The sequence below is a fragment of the Euprymna scolopes genome, chromosome 46 (assembly GCF_053919585.1).
Source record: "Euprymna scolopes isolate OS-2025 chromosome 46, ASM5391958v1, whole genome shotgun sequence".
NCBI lineage: Eukaryota > Metazoa > Mollusca > Cephalopoda > Sepiida > Sepiolidae > Euprymna > Euprymna scolopes.
The window spans coordinates 20,681,563-20,699,062 of record NC_136527.1 but is presented as its reverse complement, the minus strand read 5'-3'; the positions used below and the strand labels follow the sequence as shown (position 1 = coordinate 20,699,062).

Here is a 17,500-nt window from a genome sequence, read left to right as displayed (position 1 = left end):
ATACATATATGTACATTTTTTCTCTTTTCTTGTGTCTCTTTCTTTCCTCTCCTGTTACCCCTTTTTCCCCCTTTTGAGAGAGAAGATTAAAGGAATATATATATATATATATATATATATATATATATATATATATATATATATACACACACACATTAAATCATGAATCATAAAAGTACGATCGTACAGATAATTGATGTTGTTCTTGTTCCTTCTTATGAAACGGATTTTTAATTTAATTATAATTTGATTTTAAATTTTAAATTATCAATCACATTACTTAATATATGTATATATATATATATATATATATATATATATATATATATATATGCATATACATACATACATATTTTTTTGGGGGGTGGGGGTGATTTTAACCTATGGACAACAAAAAGTGCTCAATATCCGGAGAATATATTCTTCTCTTTGTATCCCTTCTGCCGAGATAGGGTATCATGTGTTTCTTTTTTTTTTTTTTTTTGGACGATTACATTTGCATGTTTTTATCCATTCTTTTATTTTTGAAACCGTTGCCCATGATGAAAATGATTAGGTGTGGTCAAACGGAACTTCATGTCAACCCGGCCAGTGCCGGGTATCCATGCTAGTAATGATACAAGTGTTTTCTATTCCAGCGGTGGTATGGCCTTGACCTACATCACACTTGACAACGGATTCATTTATGTTGTGCTTACCTACGCGGTAATGCCTGGGATCGGAATCGCAATGTCATACTATGTGCCAATTGGATGCGTCATGCGAGTAAATATTTCGATTTTTATTCATTTTCAATTTTGCTTCCTTTTTTTATGGGAGTCACCATTAACAAGGCCCGAAGGCCACTCGAGGATAAGAGTTAATGAATGTAAGGTGGTCGTGTAGTGATCGTTAACGGTGTAAATTGGGCAGAATTTAGGGACTGCCAAAACAACGTGAAAAAAAAGAAAGCATGTTTCCGTGATGTCAGACTTGTGTTAACTATACAAACTATGGAAAAGCAGATACTAACTTTGATAAAATATTTTTTTATCTAGCACCTATATATCGTTAGGACCGTGCTATGGGAGCTTATCTTAGCACTGACAATAAAATCGATTTGCATTATTCGGATAATTGTTATTCTCACAACGTTTCGGCCGACATAATCTTCGACCTTCTTCAGGTGCATCTCGTCGAACTCGGGAATATCAAAATGGGACCCTTTATTGGTCTCCCTACCAAAGGAGAGATTGGACCTAGTGTTACATATAGTGGGCGACATATCAAAACGGTCATATATTACATATTGTTCTTGTATGTGATCCCCCCTCGCCAATCTTTCACGAAAAACACCCGTCTAGCTGAATCCACTGTGAAAAATTTCCCCCACTCTATATCTGTGCCTAAATCAAAACGCGGATTCCATGAACAAAGCTTCTTTCTTAGAACTGCACGCCTGTGGAACTCTGTTCCGTCTGCCTGCTTCCCTCCGGACTACAACTTGGATGTCTTCAAGTCTAATGTTAACAAATTCCTAATGAACCGCCCCCCTAATTAAACACTTCATCAAATCTCCTCACTAACATAATGTACTTGCAATAACCCTTATCCCTGAGTGGCTTCCGGGCCTTGATAATTGTCTGACACGCTTTAGAACTCGGCAGAGTGCAGAAAAAGGACAATGGATAAAAGCAAGTCTTACCTGCGATGACGAATTTCAGCCTTCTTGGTAGGTTTGCGAAAAATATGCCCAATTTCTCGCGTCTCTGAGAGTCTGGTAGTTTTGCAGAGTTAAATTGCTTCTCTTCGGAGAAGCTAGTAAAAGGGAACAGAAACCATTTAATTATGGTATCTGGAAGAATAAAACTCCATAAACGGAGCTGAACTATTTTAGTTCTAGTAAAGACGATATTTGTCTAAAAAATTCCTATCACAATAGGAGTAAATACTTGGTTAAAGGAAAAAGGGGGATGATGCTCCAAGCACAGTTGACCTCGAGGCTGTGCCTTTTAGGGAGACACTTTATTTAACGTCTACACTCGAGTAGAGTTTTTTGCAAAGAGAGCGAAAATGTTTTTTTTTGTTTTAAAACTGCGCGCGCAGGAAGTTTTTAGCGGTCCAATGAAAGTCCCTGAAAGAGAAACCATGGCTTCAGTGCCACAACCAATAAGGCTCGCCCTTCCATGTAGAATTTCCAACATGTAACGGGATCGGATAAAAACGTATAAATCGTATTGTTTGTTTAGCCAGGAGGATATATCGACGTATAAACTGAGTCTTGTATCAGTTATCACACGGATATATATTACAATTCATATATGAGAAGGATATATGCTTCATACCTTTCTTCCTTCAAGTGTTCTATCTTCAACTGCTGAGCTCCGTGACGAAACATGAAATGACCAACCTCAGAACCAATTGGGACCTCTGTTCTTTAGGTATCCTCAAAACAATGCGAAAAATTTGGAGTTTTTTTTTTTTTTTTTTGTATTTTTTTTTTTTTACTTCAGTAAGTTTAAAGAGATCAAGGAGCTCCCTCCTGTTGCGATTCGGCAGGAATTACGGATTCATTAGGGTCTGCCAAATGATTGTGAAAAATGGACCCCATGTTTCCGTGACGTCAGATTTGTGTTAACTATACGAACTATGGAAAAGCAGAAGCGATTTAATGATTTTTTTAAACCCTTTGTTTATCTTCTTCAAACTGCAATTAATAATTAATCTTTGTTATAATTTTGTTAGGTTTTAAGATTTACACAGTTTAATGATTAATAATATGACGTCATGGAATCATACGTATTTTTTTCACACTGTTTTGGAGATACCTACTATACGCATAGATTCGAAAATGTTTCAAATATTTTTAATTGAAATGAATTTGATAATTAATTAATGGCAGACATTCGTTGGGTGCATAAAATAAAAAATACAGAAAATTATTTATAATTGTATGTACTCATCACGGAACGAAGATGTCATATTCCAAAAAATCACATAAATTGGTCAAGTATTTTGGGTTTGTATTACTCTATACTAGGCACCGCCAAAACTGGGGGGGGGGGGGCGGGTCAGTACTTTTTGACGGACCGTCTTTTTAAAAATCTGCCTTGATAATACATTGAAATTTTCGTCACTGAAAAATAAGTTTTTTTGGCCTGTTTGGTCTTCCATAGTTTTCTTCTTATAAAACGCAAACGTAAATAGTGTCGATATAGACTCTAGATTTACGCGAAATATCTGGTTACCTATATGAATAAGCGGAATTATTTGAAATCCAGGTACTTATATTATAATATTTTTGCATATTCTCTTAGAAAATCATCCTAAATCTTAGTTAGACAATAAATAAATTAATTAATTATTTCAAAAACCCTTCTTTTTTTTTTTTAAATATTTATGTACGTTTTTTGTGCAAGACAAAAAATGTCAATTGTTAACTTTTTGGGAAAATTTAACATTTAAAATTTAATTAAAAATAGTAGAAAAAGTTTTACATTATTCTGTTTTCTATATGATAAAATTCAAGGTTTTATCTTTCTGGAAAAAAAAGTTACTCAGAAATAATGGATTTTAATAAATGTAATTTAGTTTTAAAAAACAACAACAACTTGATTTTGCGGCCATTTTTGGCGGTGCCTACTCTATACAGATTCGAGTAATGTTGAACGCTACCAGAGAACATGAAATGATGGCCACGATATCTTTGAAAACTCGATATTCATTTCAAAATAAATAAAACAAAATGGCGGTAAAAACCCACCCAATAAATGTCACGGTAACAAGTTTATATTACTATACACACAGATTCTAAAAAGTTGTCAAAAAACAAATATATAACAAATAAATGTAATCAAAGGCAATATAAGTTACTTTTCTACCTTACTGAATAAGTTTTTAGAGTTTTTATTTAATGTAAGATGTTTATTCGGTTCGAAAAACATGCAGTGTTTATCGATATTATTGAAAAATACAAATGGCAGCGAGCTCGTTGTTGGATACGTTGAGTTTGGGAAAATCAGTTCGAACTAAAAAATTATACAAAATATTGTTAGAAACCCACCGAATATATGTCAGCTTAGGTCACGGTAACATATATCGACTGAGTTTCTAACAGTATTTTGTATAATTTTTTAGTTTGAACTCATTTTCCCAAATTATAGAACGTTGGGCTTGTTTTACTATACACGTTGTAAAAAGTTTTTGACTTGTAATGGGGGTATATATTTAATTGCTGTCCACAGCAGCAATATGTGGCACAAGGCCGGAAAGTGGGAACCCCGCAGGCTCCCCTAAAGAAAGGGCACACCTGCAATTTTAAAAATTGCCTGAGTAACCCCGTCGGCATTCCCCGGTCGGGGCGCCTCAGGCAGCAAGCAATAAACTTGCCCCACCAAAAAGCCCGGTGGCAAGGCCTGGGAAGGTGGACCTCCTAGGTATTACCCAGGCGGCATACCTCAGTCTGACAGGTGCTGGGACGGTTCCCGGCCCCTCACCTGTTGGGCTGAGTGTGAAGTGACGAATCCTTGACGAGTACTACCCTGTCTCCCTGCAGCCAAAGCCGCTAGGAAACACATCCCATCACAATGGACTTGTGATGGGAGTATGAGACGAATGGATTCGCCAATCATTTTTATAACCAACGGCTGTGCTAAACAACCAATCAAAACGTTGCAAAATTATTATAAAAATTGTCGAATTTTGGATTCAATCAGTTCGCCGTTTGCTACGTCACGGACTGCATTTAATTCTTTGCCGCCATCTTGGTTACTGATCTGAACTACGCCGCCATTTTTGTTCAACAAAATATCTCAGAACTTAAGAGGTCAACTACGGCACGGACCGCATTTGCTTCTTGGTCGCCATCTTGGTTACTGATCTGAACTACGCCGCCATCTTTGTTCAACACAATGTCTCAAAACTTAACACACATAGATTCGAAAAAGTTGTCTAAAAACAAATATATAACAAATAAATGCTATCAAAGGCAAGATAAGTTACTTTTCTACCTAACTGGATAATATTTTAGTGTTTTTATTTAATGGAAAATGTTTATTCAGGTCGAAAAACGAGTAATGTTGAACACTGCCGGAGAACAACAAAAGATGGCCGCGATGTCTTTGAAGACTTGATAATCACTTAAAAATAAGAAATGAAACAAAATGGTGTTAGAAACACACCCAGTAAATGTTACCGTGATATGCAGAAATTCAAATGTAATGTGAACAGATATCTCTGTGTATAACTCCATAAATAGTATACCTGAAAATCTGGTCCTAAATAGTAGCCTCCTCACGACTAAGTGGCCCTGTGCCTTGCTTGGGGTGAAATGACGAAATAAAATCAAAGAAAGCTCGCAAACGTATACATACTTAAACAATTCGTGTAGATTATGTTTGAATGAGACATTTTTTCTGACGACACATCAAAGGCTGTAAATGACCAAGTTCTCTCTGATTCTCTCTCCTCTGATTTTCAGCGCGTGGTAAAATGGGGAAAGAGGTGGCTGGTTACTTTCAATGCATCTAAAACCAAGCTTCTATCTTTACATCATCAACGCTTTGATCCCCATCTGGCATCAACTGCAATGAATGGCTCTCTTGCCTTAGTGGGGCTCCATGTTTTGACAAGCTTTTGGGATTGACCTTTACTCTTGATCTGAAATGGAACACGTACATCAAATCTGTTGCCAAGGCCGCTGGGAAAATGGTGGGATCCTTCTATCGATCCAGTAGATATCTCACTGCTGATGCAATTCTCTACCTATATAAAAGCCAAGTACATCCAACGATGGAGTATTGTTGCCACATTTGGACAGGAGCTGCTAAAAACAGCTTATCCTTCCTTGACAGAGTTCAAAATAGACTTCGTAGCTTATTGGGGTTGCCATTTTCTCTTCCCTGCAACCTCTTTCCCTCAGAAGAGACGTTGCGAGCCTGTTTCTGCTTTATCGTTATTTCCATGGCAAGTGCTCGTCTTATGATGTGTCCCCTTAAGTAATCCAATTCACCAAATTTCCACTACTAACGATTACTATATTATCCCATTGTCTACTGTACACTCAGTAACCCTTATCCTCGAGTGGCCTCTGGGTCTTGATAAGTGGTGACCCTATGTAAAAAAAAAAGAAAAGAAGCTGGAACTACAAGGTTTAAAGATCCCCAAAGCTTACTAAACTGTAGACATGAAATATTAACTAACTGTAGACATAGAATCACCTTTACGTTAAGATAATTATAAACATAACTAATGAATACAATAAAATAATACTTTAGATAATTAATGAAAGAAATAGGAAAGAAATAAGTTACCGATTTCATACTAAATTCCCAATTGCGATACAATTACCGATTCCAACTGTTGCTACCAAGATCAGGCTGTCTGAAGATATTGACTTCCTGAGACGAAAGGCTTTTTGTTTTTCTACTTCCTTTTGCGGCCCTGTCAGTGGGGCATTAGAATACACCGACTGCCCCCCCCCCTGCAGAGGGTAAAAGTTCCTCAATGGGGGTCCTGGATATGACCTTAAACTATATCCAGTGGTGAGACCCCAGCTTGCGGGCTTTGGGGAGTGTGGAGCTACCCTTTAATTACCATTGCTCCCAGATCCACTCTGACCCGGAGTTGTAGTACCTATTTGGGTTCCAACTATGGGTTACATAGAAACCGACGTGAAAACAACAAATATATTCTATTAAAAATTTTTCTTCAAAATCTTTGGATTCGGCATTAAATAACCCGAAAAGGGTTGATATGCCGTAAAACAAAAAAAAAACAACCAACAACTTCCTTTTGCAAAACTTAATTATGTTCTGCAAAACCAAAACCAAAAACAACAACCTTTTCCCCCCTTTTTTCTTCTTCTTCCCATTTCCGCTTTCTCTTTCTATCACCCATCACTTCCTGACTGGTTTCCTAAACTTAAAATGTACCAAACATTAATATTGTAACCCTTTTTCCCTCTTCCATTGCAAAACTCATTCATGTTCTGCAGGATAGGGAACAAAAACGATAAAATCCACTATAAAACAACCAAACCAAACACTACAAACTAGCGATTGAAGATACAAAGAGCTTGAAGAATAAAAACCACAACGCAATCCATACGCAATCAGATCATACGGTATCACTGGTAGAATACTTAACATAATTAAATCCTTCTTAGATAAGAGAAAAATCCAGGTTGTCCTCGACGGTCGTACATCTAAACAATATGATATAAATGCGAGGGTGCCACAGGGTTCTATCCTTGAACCTCTATTGTTCCTGATATTCATAAATGACCTCCCCGACAAAATTGCCTCTGAGATGGGTATATATGCTGATGACACTACGCTCTATGGCAGGCACGACAGGAAGACGAATGAACACATTTCTAAAGAAATGGCAGAAACACTAGATGAAGACCTCCAATCTGTAGTGGAATGGGGACAAAAATGGATGGTCGCGTTCAATGCTGCCAAGACTAAACTAGTTTCATTCAATAATTACAAGAAACCCTCTCTACTACCCATAGCAATGGCCAACGACTCTTTATCTGAGAGTCCATCTTTCAAACTCCTTGGCCTAACGTTCACAGGAAACATGAGTTGGAACAATTACATTGAAGGCATTGCCAGGGCCGCTGCAAGAAAGGTGGGCTCTCTCTACCGTGCTAGAAAACTACTAACACCCGAAAGTATCCTATACCTCTATAAGGCCACCATTCGCCCATGTATGGAGTATTGCTGCCACATCTGGGCTGGTGCATCTGCTACTAGTCTCTCGCTCCTTGACAAGGTTCAAAAGAGAGTCGCAAACCTGATAGGCCCTGAATTAGCATCCAAGCTTCAGCCTCTGTCCCATCGACGAAATGTTGCATCCCTCTGCCTTTTCTACAAGTATTTTAGTGGTGAATGCTCTGATGAACTGCAATCACTGTTGCCCCCACGACGTGAGCACCCTCGACAAACCCGACAGGCTGCTAAATCCCACCCCCACACTGTAGAGATCCCTAGATGTAAAAGATCTTTTTACTCCAATAGTTTCTTCCCCAGAATCGCTAGACTCTGGAATTCCATTCCAGGTCCCTGCTTCCCCAACAGTACTGACGTGCAGAAGTTCAAGTGTAACGTGAACCGACATCTTGCTGCCCAAATTCCTACATAGTACCCCAGTAGTTGTTGCCCCTGATAGTAGCCCCTACACCAAAGTGGCAATTTGCCTTGTTTGGGGTGAAAATGTAATAAAAAAAAAATTAAAAAAAAATAAGTGGTGGCTATCTTGTAAAATAAAAAAAAAAAAAAAATTTATTTAACTGTATTAATTTTTGTTTCTAATTTTAGTGGTTTCCAACTCGTAAAGGTTTGGTATGTGGACTTGTGGTCGGCGGTTTTGGCGGTGGCGCGTTCGTCTTCAACCCAATAATAACAGCTTTCATCAACCCTAAGAACTTGTCACCGGATATACAAGTTGACAAGAATTAGTAAGAAGAAAAATGGTGCTTGTCCAAAATTCAACCTAATTAAAAAAAAAATACAAAACGTTGAAATGTAGAAAAATCATAACGCTTAACTATGCACTTAAATAATAACGTTTTTATTTGAAAAAGCCATTCTTAACATGGGGAGGGATGGTGTTTTGTAACTATTCTCTACTTTCACTTAAGAATTTAATTAAGAAAAAGACATTGTAAAATTTGAATTTAACTTGAAAATACTACTTAAAAAAAAAAAAAAGCGCGGTACAATTAATTCATAATCACCAGAAATGTCATATTCCAAAAATCACGTGAATTGATTAAGTAGATGCTTTTTTTAATGAAGAAAATCAAATTTTATGATGAAACAAGGATGATGTATTGCTGTCCGCCATCTTTAAAATTCATCACTTATTAACTCCCCCTTAATAACCTCTCCGGAAATAGAGATTAAAATTAGCCTTGTTATGGTCACGATTAATAGTAAGTCGCTAAAAATCGCAAAAAATGGAATACATTATGACTAGGGCCATGATAACAGCATATTCTTTTCGTTTTTTGACTGGAGTATATATCCGACACAGACACAGTTAATTAACCGAGAACCACATCACTCTATATAAAAGCACATAAGATATCAAAGGATACACACTTGAGAGTCAAAACAATAAAATGAATAATTAGGGCTATGACAACAGCATATTCTTTTCATTATTTTGTATATATATATATATATATATATATATCAGTTAATATCTTATATGCTTTTATATGGAGTGATGTGCTTCTCGGTTGCTTAACTGTGTCTAACTGTGTCGGATATATACTCGAGAGTCAAAACAACGATAAGAATATTCTCTTGTCATAGCCCTAGTCATAATATACGAATAATAAAAAAACAAACAAACGACAAATTTTGATGTTACGGTGGGCTCTACGACTGTGCTTGCTATGCGAGTTTACAGAGACTCTCCAATCTATAATAAGAATTTATAATATTATGTCTAGAGGGCAGACGCTTATCAGGGCCCAGAGGCCACTCGAGGATCATGGTTAATGAGTGTATACCGTGATAACCCGTAATAATAGAAATTGGGTAGAAATTGATTAATAGTAAATCGCTAAAAATCGCAAAAAATGGTATACATGATGACTAGGGCTACGACAACAAAATATTCTTTTCATTGTTTTGACTCTCGAGTATATATCCGACACAGTTAATCAACCGAGAACCACATCACTCTATATAAAAACATATAAGATATCAACGGATACACACTCAAGAGTCAACACAACGAAAAGAATATGCTGTTGTCCTAGCCCTAATCATGACGTATACATAGAAGTCGCATATACAGATTTTTTTTTTTTGGTAAATCAATGCGCCCCTCACCTCGCTTAGCGATTCGGATGTACAATGACCAATCAGCTAGTAATTTCAAGGGTTTAGACCCAAAATTAGCAGAGGAGTTTGGTAGGGTTTTCAAAGGTCAAATCTTTGAATTTTGAACTCTTCACAGCCAAATTTCTGTCTGAAAACCGATTAAAAAGATTTTCCTGAATCTCGATAGCCCTTCTGTCAAATCTCGAGTCAGCAGACTGGAAATTGACAGAGTAATTTGGTAGGGAAATGTACGCACACAGACAATTTCACTTTTATAGATATGCTAGCATGGGTGCCCGGCGTTGCCCGGGTGTTATTGTGTAGGGAAATGTACACACACACACACACACACACACACACACACACACACACGTTCACTTTTATAGATATACTAGCATTAGTGCCCGGTGTTTGGAGGTGTATGCTGAGCAAAAAAAAAAGAAAAAAAAAAGAAAAAAAAAGGGCAATTTTTTTAACTTTGACCCCTATTATGACCCCTTAACATTTATTGCTTTGGGCTCAAATCAAGTTATTAAGTTAGATCCATGTCCAACGAACCTATATCTAAAATTTCAAATGTTTAGACTGAAAATTGTCGGAGGAGTTTGGTAGAGTTCTCAAAGGTCAAATCGTTGAACTTTAACCCATTAACAGCCAAATTTCTGGCCGAAACCCGATCACTTAGATTTTCAAAATCTCAGTACTCTGTATATCAAACTTCGAGTCTGTAGACTAAAAATTGACAGAGTTATTGCGTAGGGAAATGTACACACACGCACACACACGCACACATACACAGACACACAGACATGTTCAAGTTTAAAAAAAAAACGGTAAATTTTTTAAACTTTGACCCCTATTATGACCCATTAACATTTATTGTTTTGGGCTCAACTCAAGTTAATAAGGAATCTATATCTAAGATTTCACGTGTTTCGACCCGAAATTGTCGGAGGAGTTTGGTAGAGTTCAGAAAGGTCAAATCATTGAACTTTGACCCCTTAACAGGCAAATTTCTGGCCAAAAACCGATCACATCGATTTTCCAAAATCTCAGTACCCTGTATATCAAATTTCGAGTCTGTAGACTTAAAATTGACAGAGTTAATGCGTATGGAAATGTACACACAGACAGACACTCAGACAGACACACAGACACGTTCACTTTTATAGATAGGTAGATAGATAGATAGATTATGGCAATCAAGCATATTTCTCGAGACAAGATTGACATAATACCCTTCAAGTCCTATACTATATAGAAGGAACCAAATTATCTTAATCACCGGTATGTCACTAGTGCACAGGGGGGGGAGGTAACCCAAAAACTTGCCTTTAAGAAGTTTTTTTTTTTATTCTACTGTTTACAGGTGTATTCGGGTCTGCTGCGAACAAATATCACAGTTTAAATTCTCGCTGACAAGAATAAAGTACAATAGTAACGCCGTAAAAGTCCAATGCTTCTATGATAGCTTTTGTGCAATGGCCGCCATCTTTATTTATTTATTTATTTATTTATTTATTCAAACAAGGCAAAACAGAGTTAGGGTATTTATTTTTTCTTCTAAACAAGCGAAAAAGAAAAGTGTTAAGGAAGTTTTTTTTTTTGTTTTTGTTTTACGGTTGTCTTAAACATGGAACGGAAATTTTAATTTTGTTCCGTTTTAAGTCCAACTCCCCAATCATATTCCGGCCCTGTCGGTGGGGCATTAGAATACGCCGACTGCCCCCCTGCAGAGGGTAAAAGTCCCTCAATGGGGGTCCTGCATATGACCTTAAACTATATCCAGTGGTGAGGCCCCAGCTTGTGGGCTTTGGGGAGTGTGGAGCCACCCTTTAATCACCATTGCTCCCAGGTCCACTCTGACCCGGAGTGGTAGTTCCTGTAAGGGTCCCAACTATGGGTTAAACAGAAACCGATGTGAAAACAACAAATATACTCTATTAAAAAAATATTTCTTCAAAATCTTTGGATTCGGCATTAAATAACCCGAAAAGGGTTGATATGCCGTAAAACAAAAACAACCAACCAATCAATCATGTTCGGTCCTAAATATGACCTAAAACTATATTCGATGGTGAGGCCCTTGCTTGCGGACTTTGGAGAGTGTGGAGCCACCCTTTAATTGCCATTGCTCCCAGGTCCACTCTGACCCGGAGTGGTAGTACCTGTTAGGGTCCCAACTATGTGTTAAATAGAATCAGACGTAAAAAAAAATATGCTCCATTAAAAATCGTTCCTCAAAATAACTAGATTCGGTATTAAATAACCTGAAAAAGGTTGATATGCCGTAAAACAAAAACAACCAACCAATCAATCATGTTCGGTCCTAAATATGACCTAAAACTATATTCGATGGTGAGGCCCTTGCTTGCGGACTTTGGAGAGTGTGGAGCCACCCTTTAATTGCCATTGCTCCCAGGTCCACTTTGACCAAAATCGTTCTTCAAAATAACTAGATTCGATAGTAAATAACCTGAAAAGGTTGATATGCCGTAAAACAAAAACAACCAACCAATCAATCATGTTCGGTCCTAAATATGACCTAAAACTATATTCGATGGTGAGGCCCTTGCTTGCGGGCTTTGGAGAGTGTGGAGCCACCCTTTAATTGCCATTGCTCCCAGGTCCACTCTGACCAAAATCGTTCTTCAAAATAACTAGATTCGATAGTAAATAACCTGAAAAGGTTGATATGCCGTAAAACAAAAACAACCAACCAATCAATCATGTTCGGTCCTAAATATGACCTAAAACTATATTCGATGGTGAGGCCCTTGCTTGCGGGCTTTGGAGAGTGTGGAGCCACCCTTTAATTGCCATTGCTCCCAGGTCCACTCTGACCAAAATCGTTCTTCAAAATAACTAGATTCGATAGTAAATAACCTGAAAAGGTTGATATGCCGTAAAACAAAAACAACCAACCAATCAATCATGGTCGGTCCTAAATATGACCTAAAACTATATTCGATGGTGAGGCCCTTGCTTGCGGGCTTTGGAGAGTGTGGAGCCACCCTTTAATTGCCATTGCTCCCAGGTCCACTCTGACCAAAATCGTTCTTCAAAATAACTAGATTCGATAGTAAATAACCTGAAAAAGGGTTGATATGCCGTAAAACAAAAACAACCAACCAATCAATCATGTTCGGCATGTCAACTTTTCTAGATTCGCGGGTATGCTGACAAGCTTGGGGGTGCTTATTCCAAAAACCGTTCTTAACGTGTCGAGATTGGGGGGGGGGGTTTCTATTCCTAAAGCCTTTCTTAACATGGGGATGTTGGGGAATATTTATTCGGAAAACCATTCTTAACATGGGAAGGTTTTTATCCCCACAGAATTTTCATGGGTGTATACAGCAATATGTTATTGGTCCCCGAAAAAGGAGGGCGGACCTGTAAATTCACGTTTGTCCGTTCGTCTATCCACACTTTTCTCAATGACTACATCTTGCAATTTTTTTTAATTTTGCACAAACATTAAGCATGATATGAGTCATGTCAAAAATTTTCCTCACTCTTTATCTGTGCCAAAACTAAAACATAGATTCCATGAACAAAGCTTCTTTCTTAGATGTGCACACCTGTGGAACTCTGTTCCGTCTGCCTGTTTCCCACCTGACTACAACTTGGATGTCTTCAAGTCCAACATAAACAAATTCCTGATGAACCGCCCCCTTAAGTGAGACATTTTATCAAATCTCCAACACTAACGTACTGTACACGCAATAACCCTTATCCCCGAGTGGCTTCCGGACCTTGATAAGTGGTGACCACCTTGTAAAAAAAAAAAGTAAAAAAGTAACAGACCGGATTTTCCAGGAAAACTCCGGTTGTCCCTCACCAGGGGTGCCTTTCAGGTTAAAATGGCTAAAATTGACACTTTTATGCTTATTAAAAAAATTGATGCTTTGGATTTTTATAAAAATTTATGAAAAGTTGTAACCATCTGATTTCTATATAATTTTGTTTGTCTATACTTCACGATAACTCTTGGGTGTGTCCCAGGGGCTCTTTTAGGGCTAATAAAAACATTTTTGGGACTATTTTACCATATTTGTCCAAAATTTTCTGTGTATGTCTATTTAGTCGTTTTTCATGGTGCTGAACTCAAATTTAAATATGTTAAAGCCTTGGGGACTTTTGGGGCTAAATAGGGGGCTGCAAATGATGGCCTTAGTCATTTTTTTTTTTTGCATGGTGCAGGACTCAAATTTACATGTGTTAAGGCCTAAAACTGCACCGTTTGTTCATTTTCACCAGGATTTGACGTCCTCTAGGGACTTTTGGGGCTAAATAGGGGAAAATGCTGAACTTAGTCATTTTTTTATGCCTTGTTTACTTTGCATTCAAGTGGCATGCTTAACTTGTTTTTTTATTTGAATGTACGGCAAATGCGTGCATAACTAAAATGTTATTTGGCTTAATGTTTCTGGCGTACAACTACACCCTAAATACATGACTAAAATTTTTTTGTATTTTTTTATTAGGTTGAATTCTGGACTATATTTGCTTTTTTATATTTCTTTGTGACTTTTTATTGTTGTGTGTGTGTTGTATGTATGTTGTGTGTGTTGTGTTTTGTGTGTGTGTTGTGTGTGTGTGTTGTGTGTGTTGTATGTGTGTTGTGTGTGTTGTGTGCGTTGTGTGTGTGTTGTGTGTGTGTTGTATGTGTCTTGTGTGTGTTGTATGTGTGTTGTGTGTGTTGTATGTGTGTTGTGTGTGTTGTGTGCGTTGTGTGTGTGTTTTGTGTGTGTGTTTTTTGTGTGTGTGTGTGTTGTGTGTGTTGTGTGCGTTGTATGTGTGTTGTGTGTGTGTTGTATGTGTTTTGTGTGTGTTGTGTGCGTTGTGTGTGTGTGTTGTGTGTGTGTGTTGTGTGTGTGTTGTGTGCTGCGTGTGCGTGTGTGTGTTGTGTGTGTGTGTTGTGCGTGAGTTGTGTGTGTGTGTTGTGCGTGAGTTGTGTGTGTGCGTTGTGTGTTGTGTGTGTGTGTGTTGTGTGTGTTGTGTGTGTGCGTTGTGTGTTGTGTGTGCGTGTGTGTTGTGTGTGTTTTGTGTGTTTTGTGTGTGTGTGTTGTGTGTGTGTTGCGTGTATTGTGTGTTCATGTGTGTGTGTTTGCGTCTCTTCTGTTTTTATTGCTGCATGTAAAAAAAAAGGCAGGTGGTTATTTTGGATCACAATTGCGTGTTTTTTTTTTAATTAAACAAGAATCACACCAATAATTACTAGTTTCGAAACATTGTTTTTTATTCATTTGTTTTTAATATATATATATATATATATATATATATATATATATATATATATATATACTAGCAGTTCCGCCCGGCTTTATTCGGGCCCTATCTACAAGTCATAACTTTGTGTGCATATGCATATATATATATATATATAAATATATATATATATATATATATATATATTAAAAAGTTTGACTCATGTCCAGGTAACCTATATCTAAAATTTTAAGTGTTTAAAGCCAAAATTGGCGGAGGAATTTGGTAGAGTTTGCAAAGGTCAACTCTTAAAACTTTGACCTCTTCGCAGCCAAATTTTCACCCAAAATCTGATTAAAAAGTTTGCTGCATGTCTGAATACCCTTTATGTAAAATTTCAAATGTTTAGACCAAAAATTGGCTGAATAGTTTGCTAGAGACTGCAAAGGTCAAATCTTTTGAACTTTGATCCCTTGGCAGCCAAATTTTCGGTCAAAAACGATTAAAAAGCTTATCCTATGTCTGAATACACTTTATAGAAAAGTTCAAATATTTAAACCAAAAATTGGCTGAGATTTTTTTTAACTTTTGACCTCTTAACATCTACATCTAAAATTTCGCATGTTTAAGCCCAAAATTCTCAGAGGAGTTTAGTAGAGATTTAAAAGGTCAAATCAGTGAACTTTGACCCCCTTCACAGCCAAATTTCTGGCTGAAAACCGATTAAAAAGGTTTTCCCAAATCTCAATACCCCTTATATCAAATCTCGAGTCAGTAGACTGAAAATTGACAGAGTAGTTTGGTAGGGAAATATACACACACACACACTTTCACTTTTATATACACACATATATATATATATATGCTAGCATGGGTGCCCGGCGTTGCCCGGGTATTTGGGGGTGTATGTTGAGCAAAAAAAAAAAAAAAAACGTCAATTTTTTTAACTTTGACCCCTATTATAACCTCTTAAAATTCATTGTTTTGGGCTCAAATTAAGTTATTAAGTTTGACCCATGTCTAAGGAACCTATATCTAAAATTTCAAGTATTTAGACCCAAAATTCTCGAAGAAGTTTGGTAGAGGTCTCAACGGTCAAATCGTTGAACTTTGACCCCTTAATCGCCAAATTTCTGGCCGAAAACCGATCACATCGATTTTCCCAAATCTCAGTAGCCTGTACATCAAATTTCGAGTCTGTAGACTTAAAATTGACAGAGTTATTGTGTAAGGGAATTGTACACAGATACACACACAGACATACAGACACGTTCATTTTTATATATATTGTGTGTGTGTGTGTGTGTGTGTGTGTGTGTGTGTGTGTGTGTGTGTGAGTTCCTACCTCATAGGTTCCGAAACGGTTAAATCTATCTTTTACAATTTTCACAAAAAGCTAATGTATATATCTGGCAGTGTTCTTAGATATGTTTCATTAAGAAATTCATCCGATAAGTATTCAAAATCAAAAATAGTTCGATATTGTAAATTCAAAATGGTGTGATCCAAGAAAACTATAAGGTATTTTCAACTTCTCTTCTTGTTTTCGGATTTTTTAATCATGTCCAAACGCATTTTATTTATTTTTGCTGAATTGATTATTGCTAATTATCCTGACGAGTTAAGGGCAAAATAGATTCACTGGTTGATATAATAATTAAATGATTGATTCTCTGTTACGAAACAGATGCAGTCAAGAATTGTAAATGTCAACTGAATTAAAGGAATAAATTGTAAGATGCTCAACATCATGAATTTTGGAATATGACTTTTGTCATTTTATATATATATATATATATATATATATATATATATATATATATATATATATATAAAACAGACATTAGACATGAGTACCGATTAATGTTTTGTTTTTTGCTTTTTACGTTAGTTTTCTTTTTTTTTTATGGGAGTGTTGGGGGGGGAGAAAGAAGAATGCACTACAGCCTGGTTAATGTATCTCAGTGGGAGGAGGTTACGGCCATATTCTGATCTGAAGTGTTTCTTTTTTTTATTCATTGTTTCTGCGTCAAGATGTTACAAGTGGGAATAGAGTTCGTTCCCCAAAAATCACTTTAACTTAGAATGTTGGCAACCTTCAAATACTTACGGGACCCGTCCCGTAAGTATCCAAAATTTTTCGAAAAAGAATTCTGAATAGAAAAATATCGGGGAAGCCAATGCACAAATGTTATTTGTGTTAATGCTTCTGGCGTACCACTACACCCTAAATACGTCGTTAAAATTTTGGTTTCATGGAGGCAGATCCACTGAAGAATGCGCATTTATTGAAGAGTGCTCAATGGAGGACAGAGCAGATATATAGTCTGTTTATTATATATAGTTGCATATGTGCATACATGTTTCAGTTGTGCCCTCAAGCGTTGAACTATCCAGATTTGCATTTTGAGGGTGCTGGCAATGGTCCTGTTGTCATAGCTTGGATCGATAGAGAGCATGAGTTGTAC

The 17,500-nt window shown here is 37.0% G+C and overlaps 1 protein-coding gene across 1 annotated transcript in view; it reads left to right on the top strand.

The window, feature by feature from the left end:
- LOC145270839 (apicoplast pyruvate carrier 1-like) overlaps positions 1-17,500 on the top strand; it is a 127,931-nt gene that overhangs the window by 51,465 nt on the left and 58,966 nt on the right. Inside the window, exons 3-4 of the mRNA XM_080126408.1 lie at positions 639-765; positions 8,304-8,443. Coding sequence (XP_079982534.1) covers positions 639-765; positions 8,304-8,443 — 267 coding nt within the window. The remainder of the gene's footprint in view (positions 1-638; positions 766-8,303; positions 8,444-17,500) is intronic.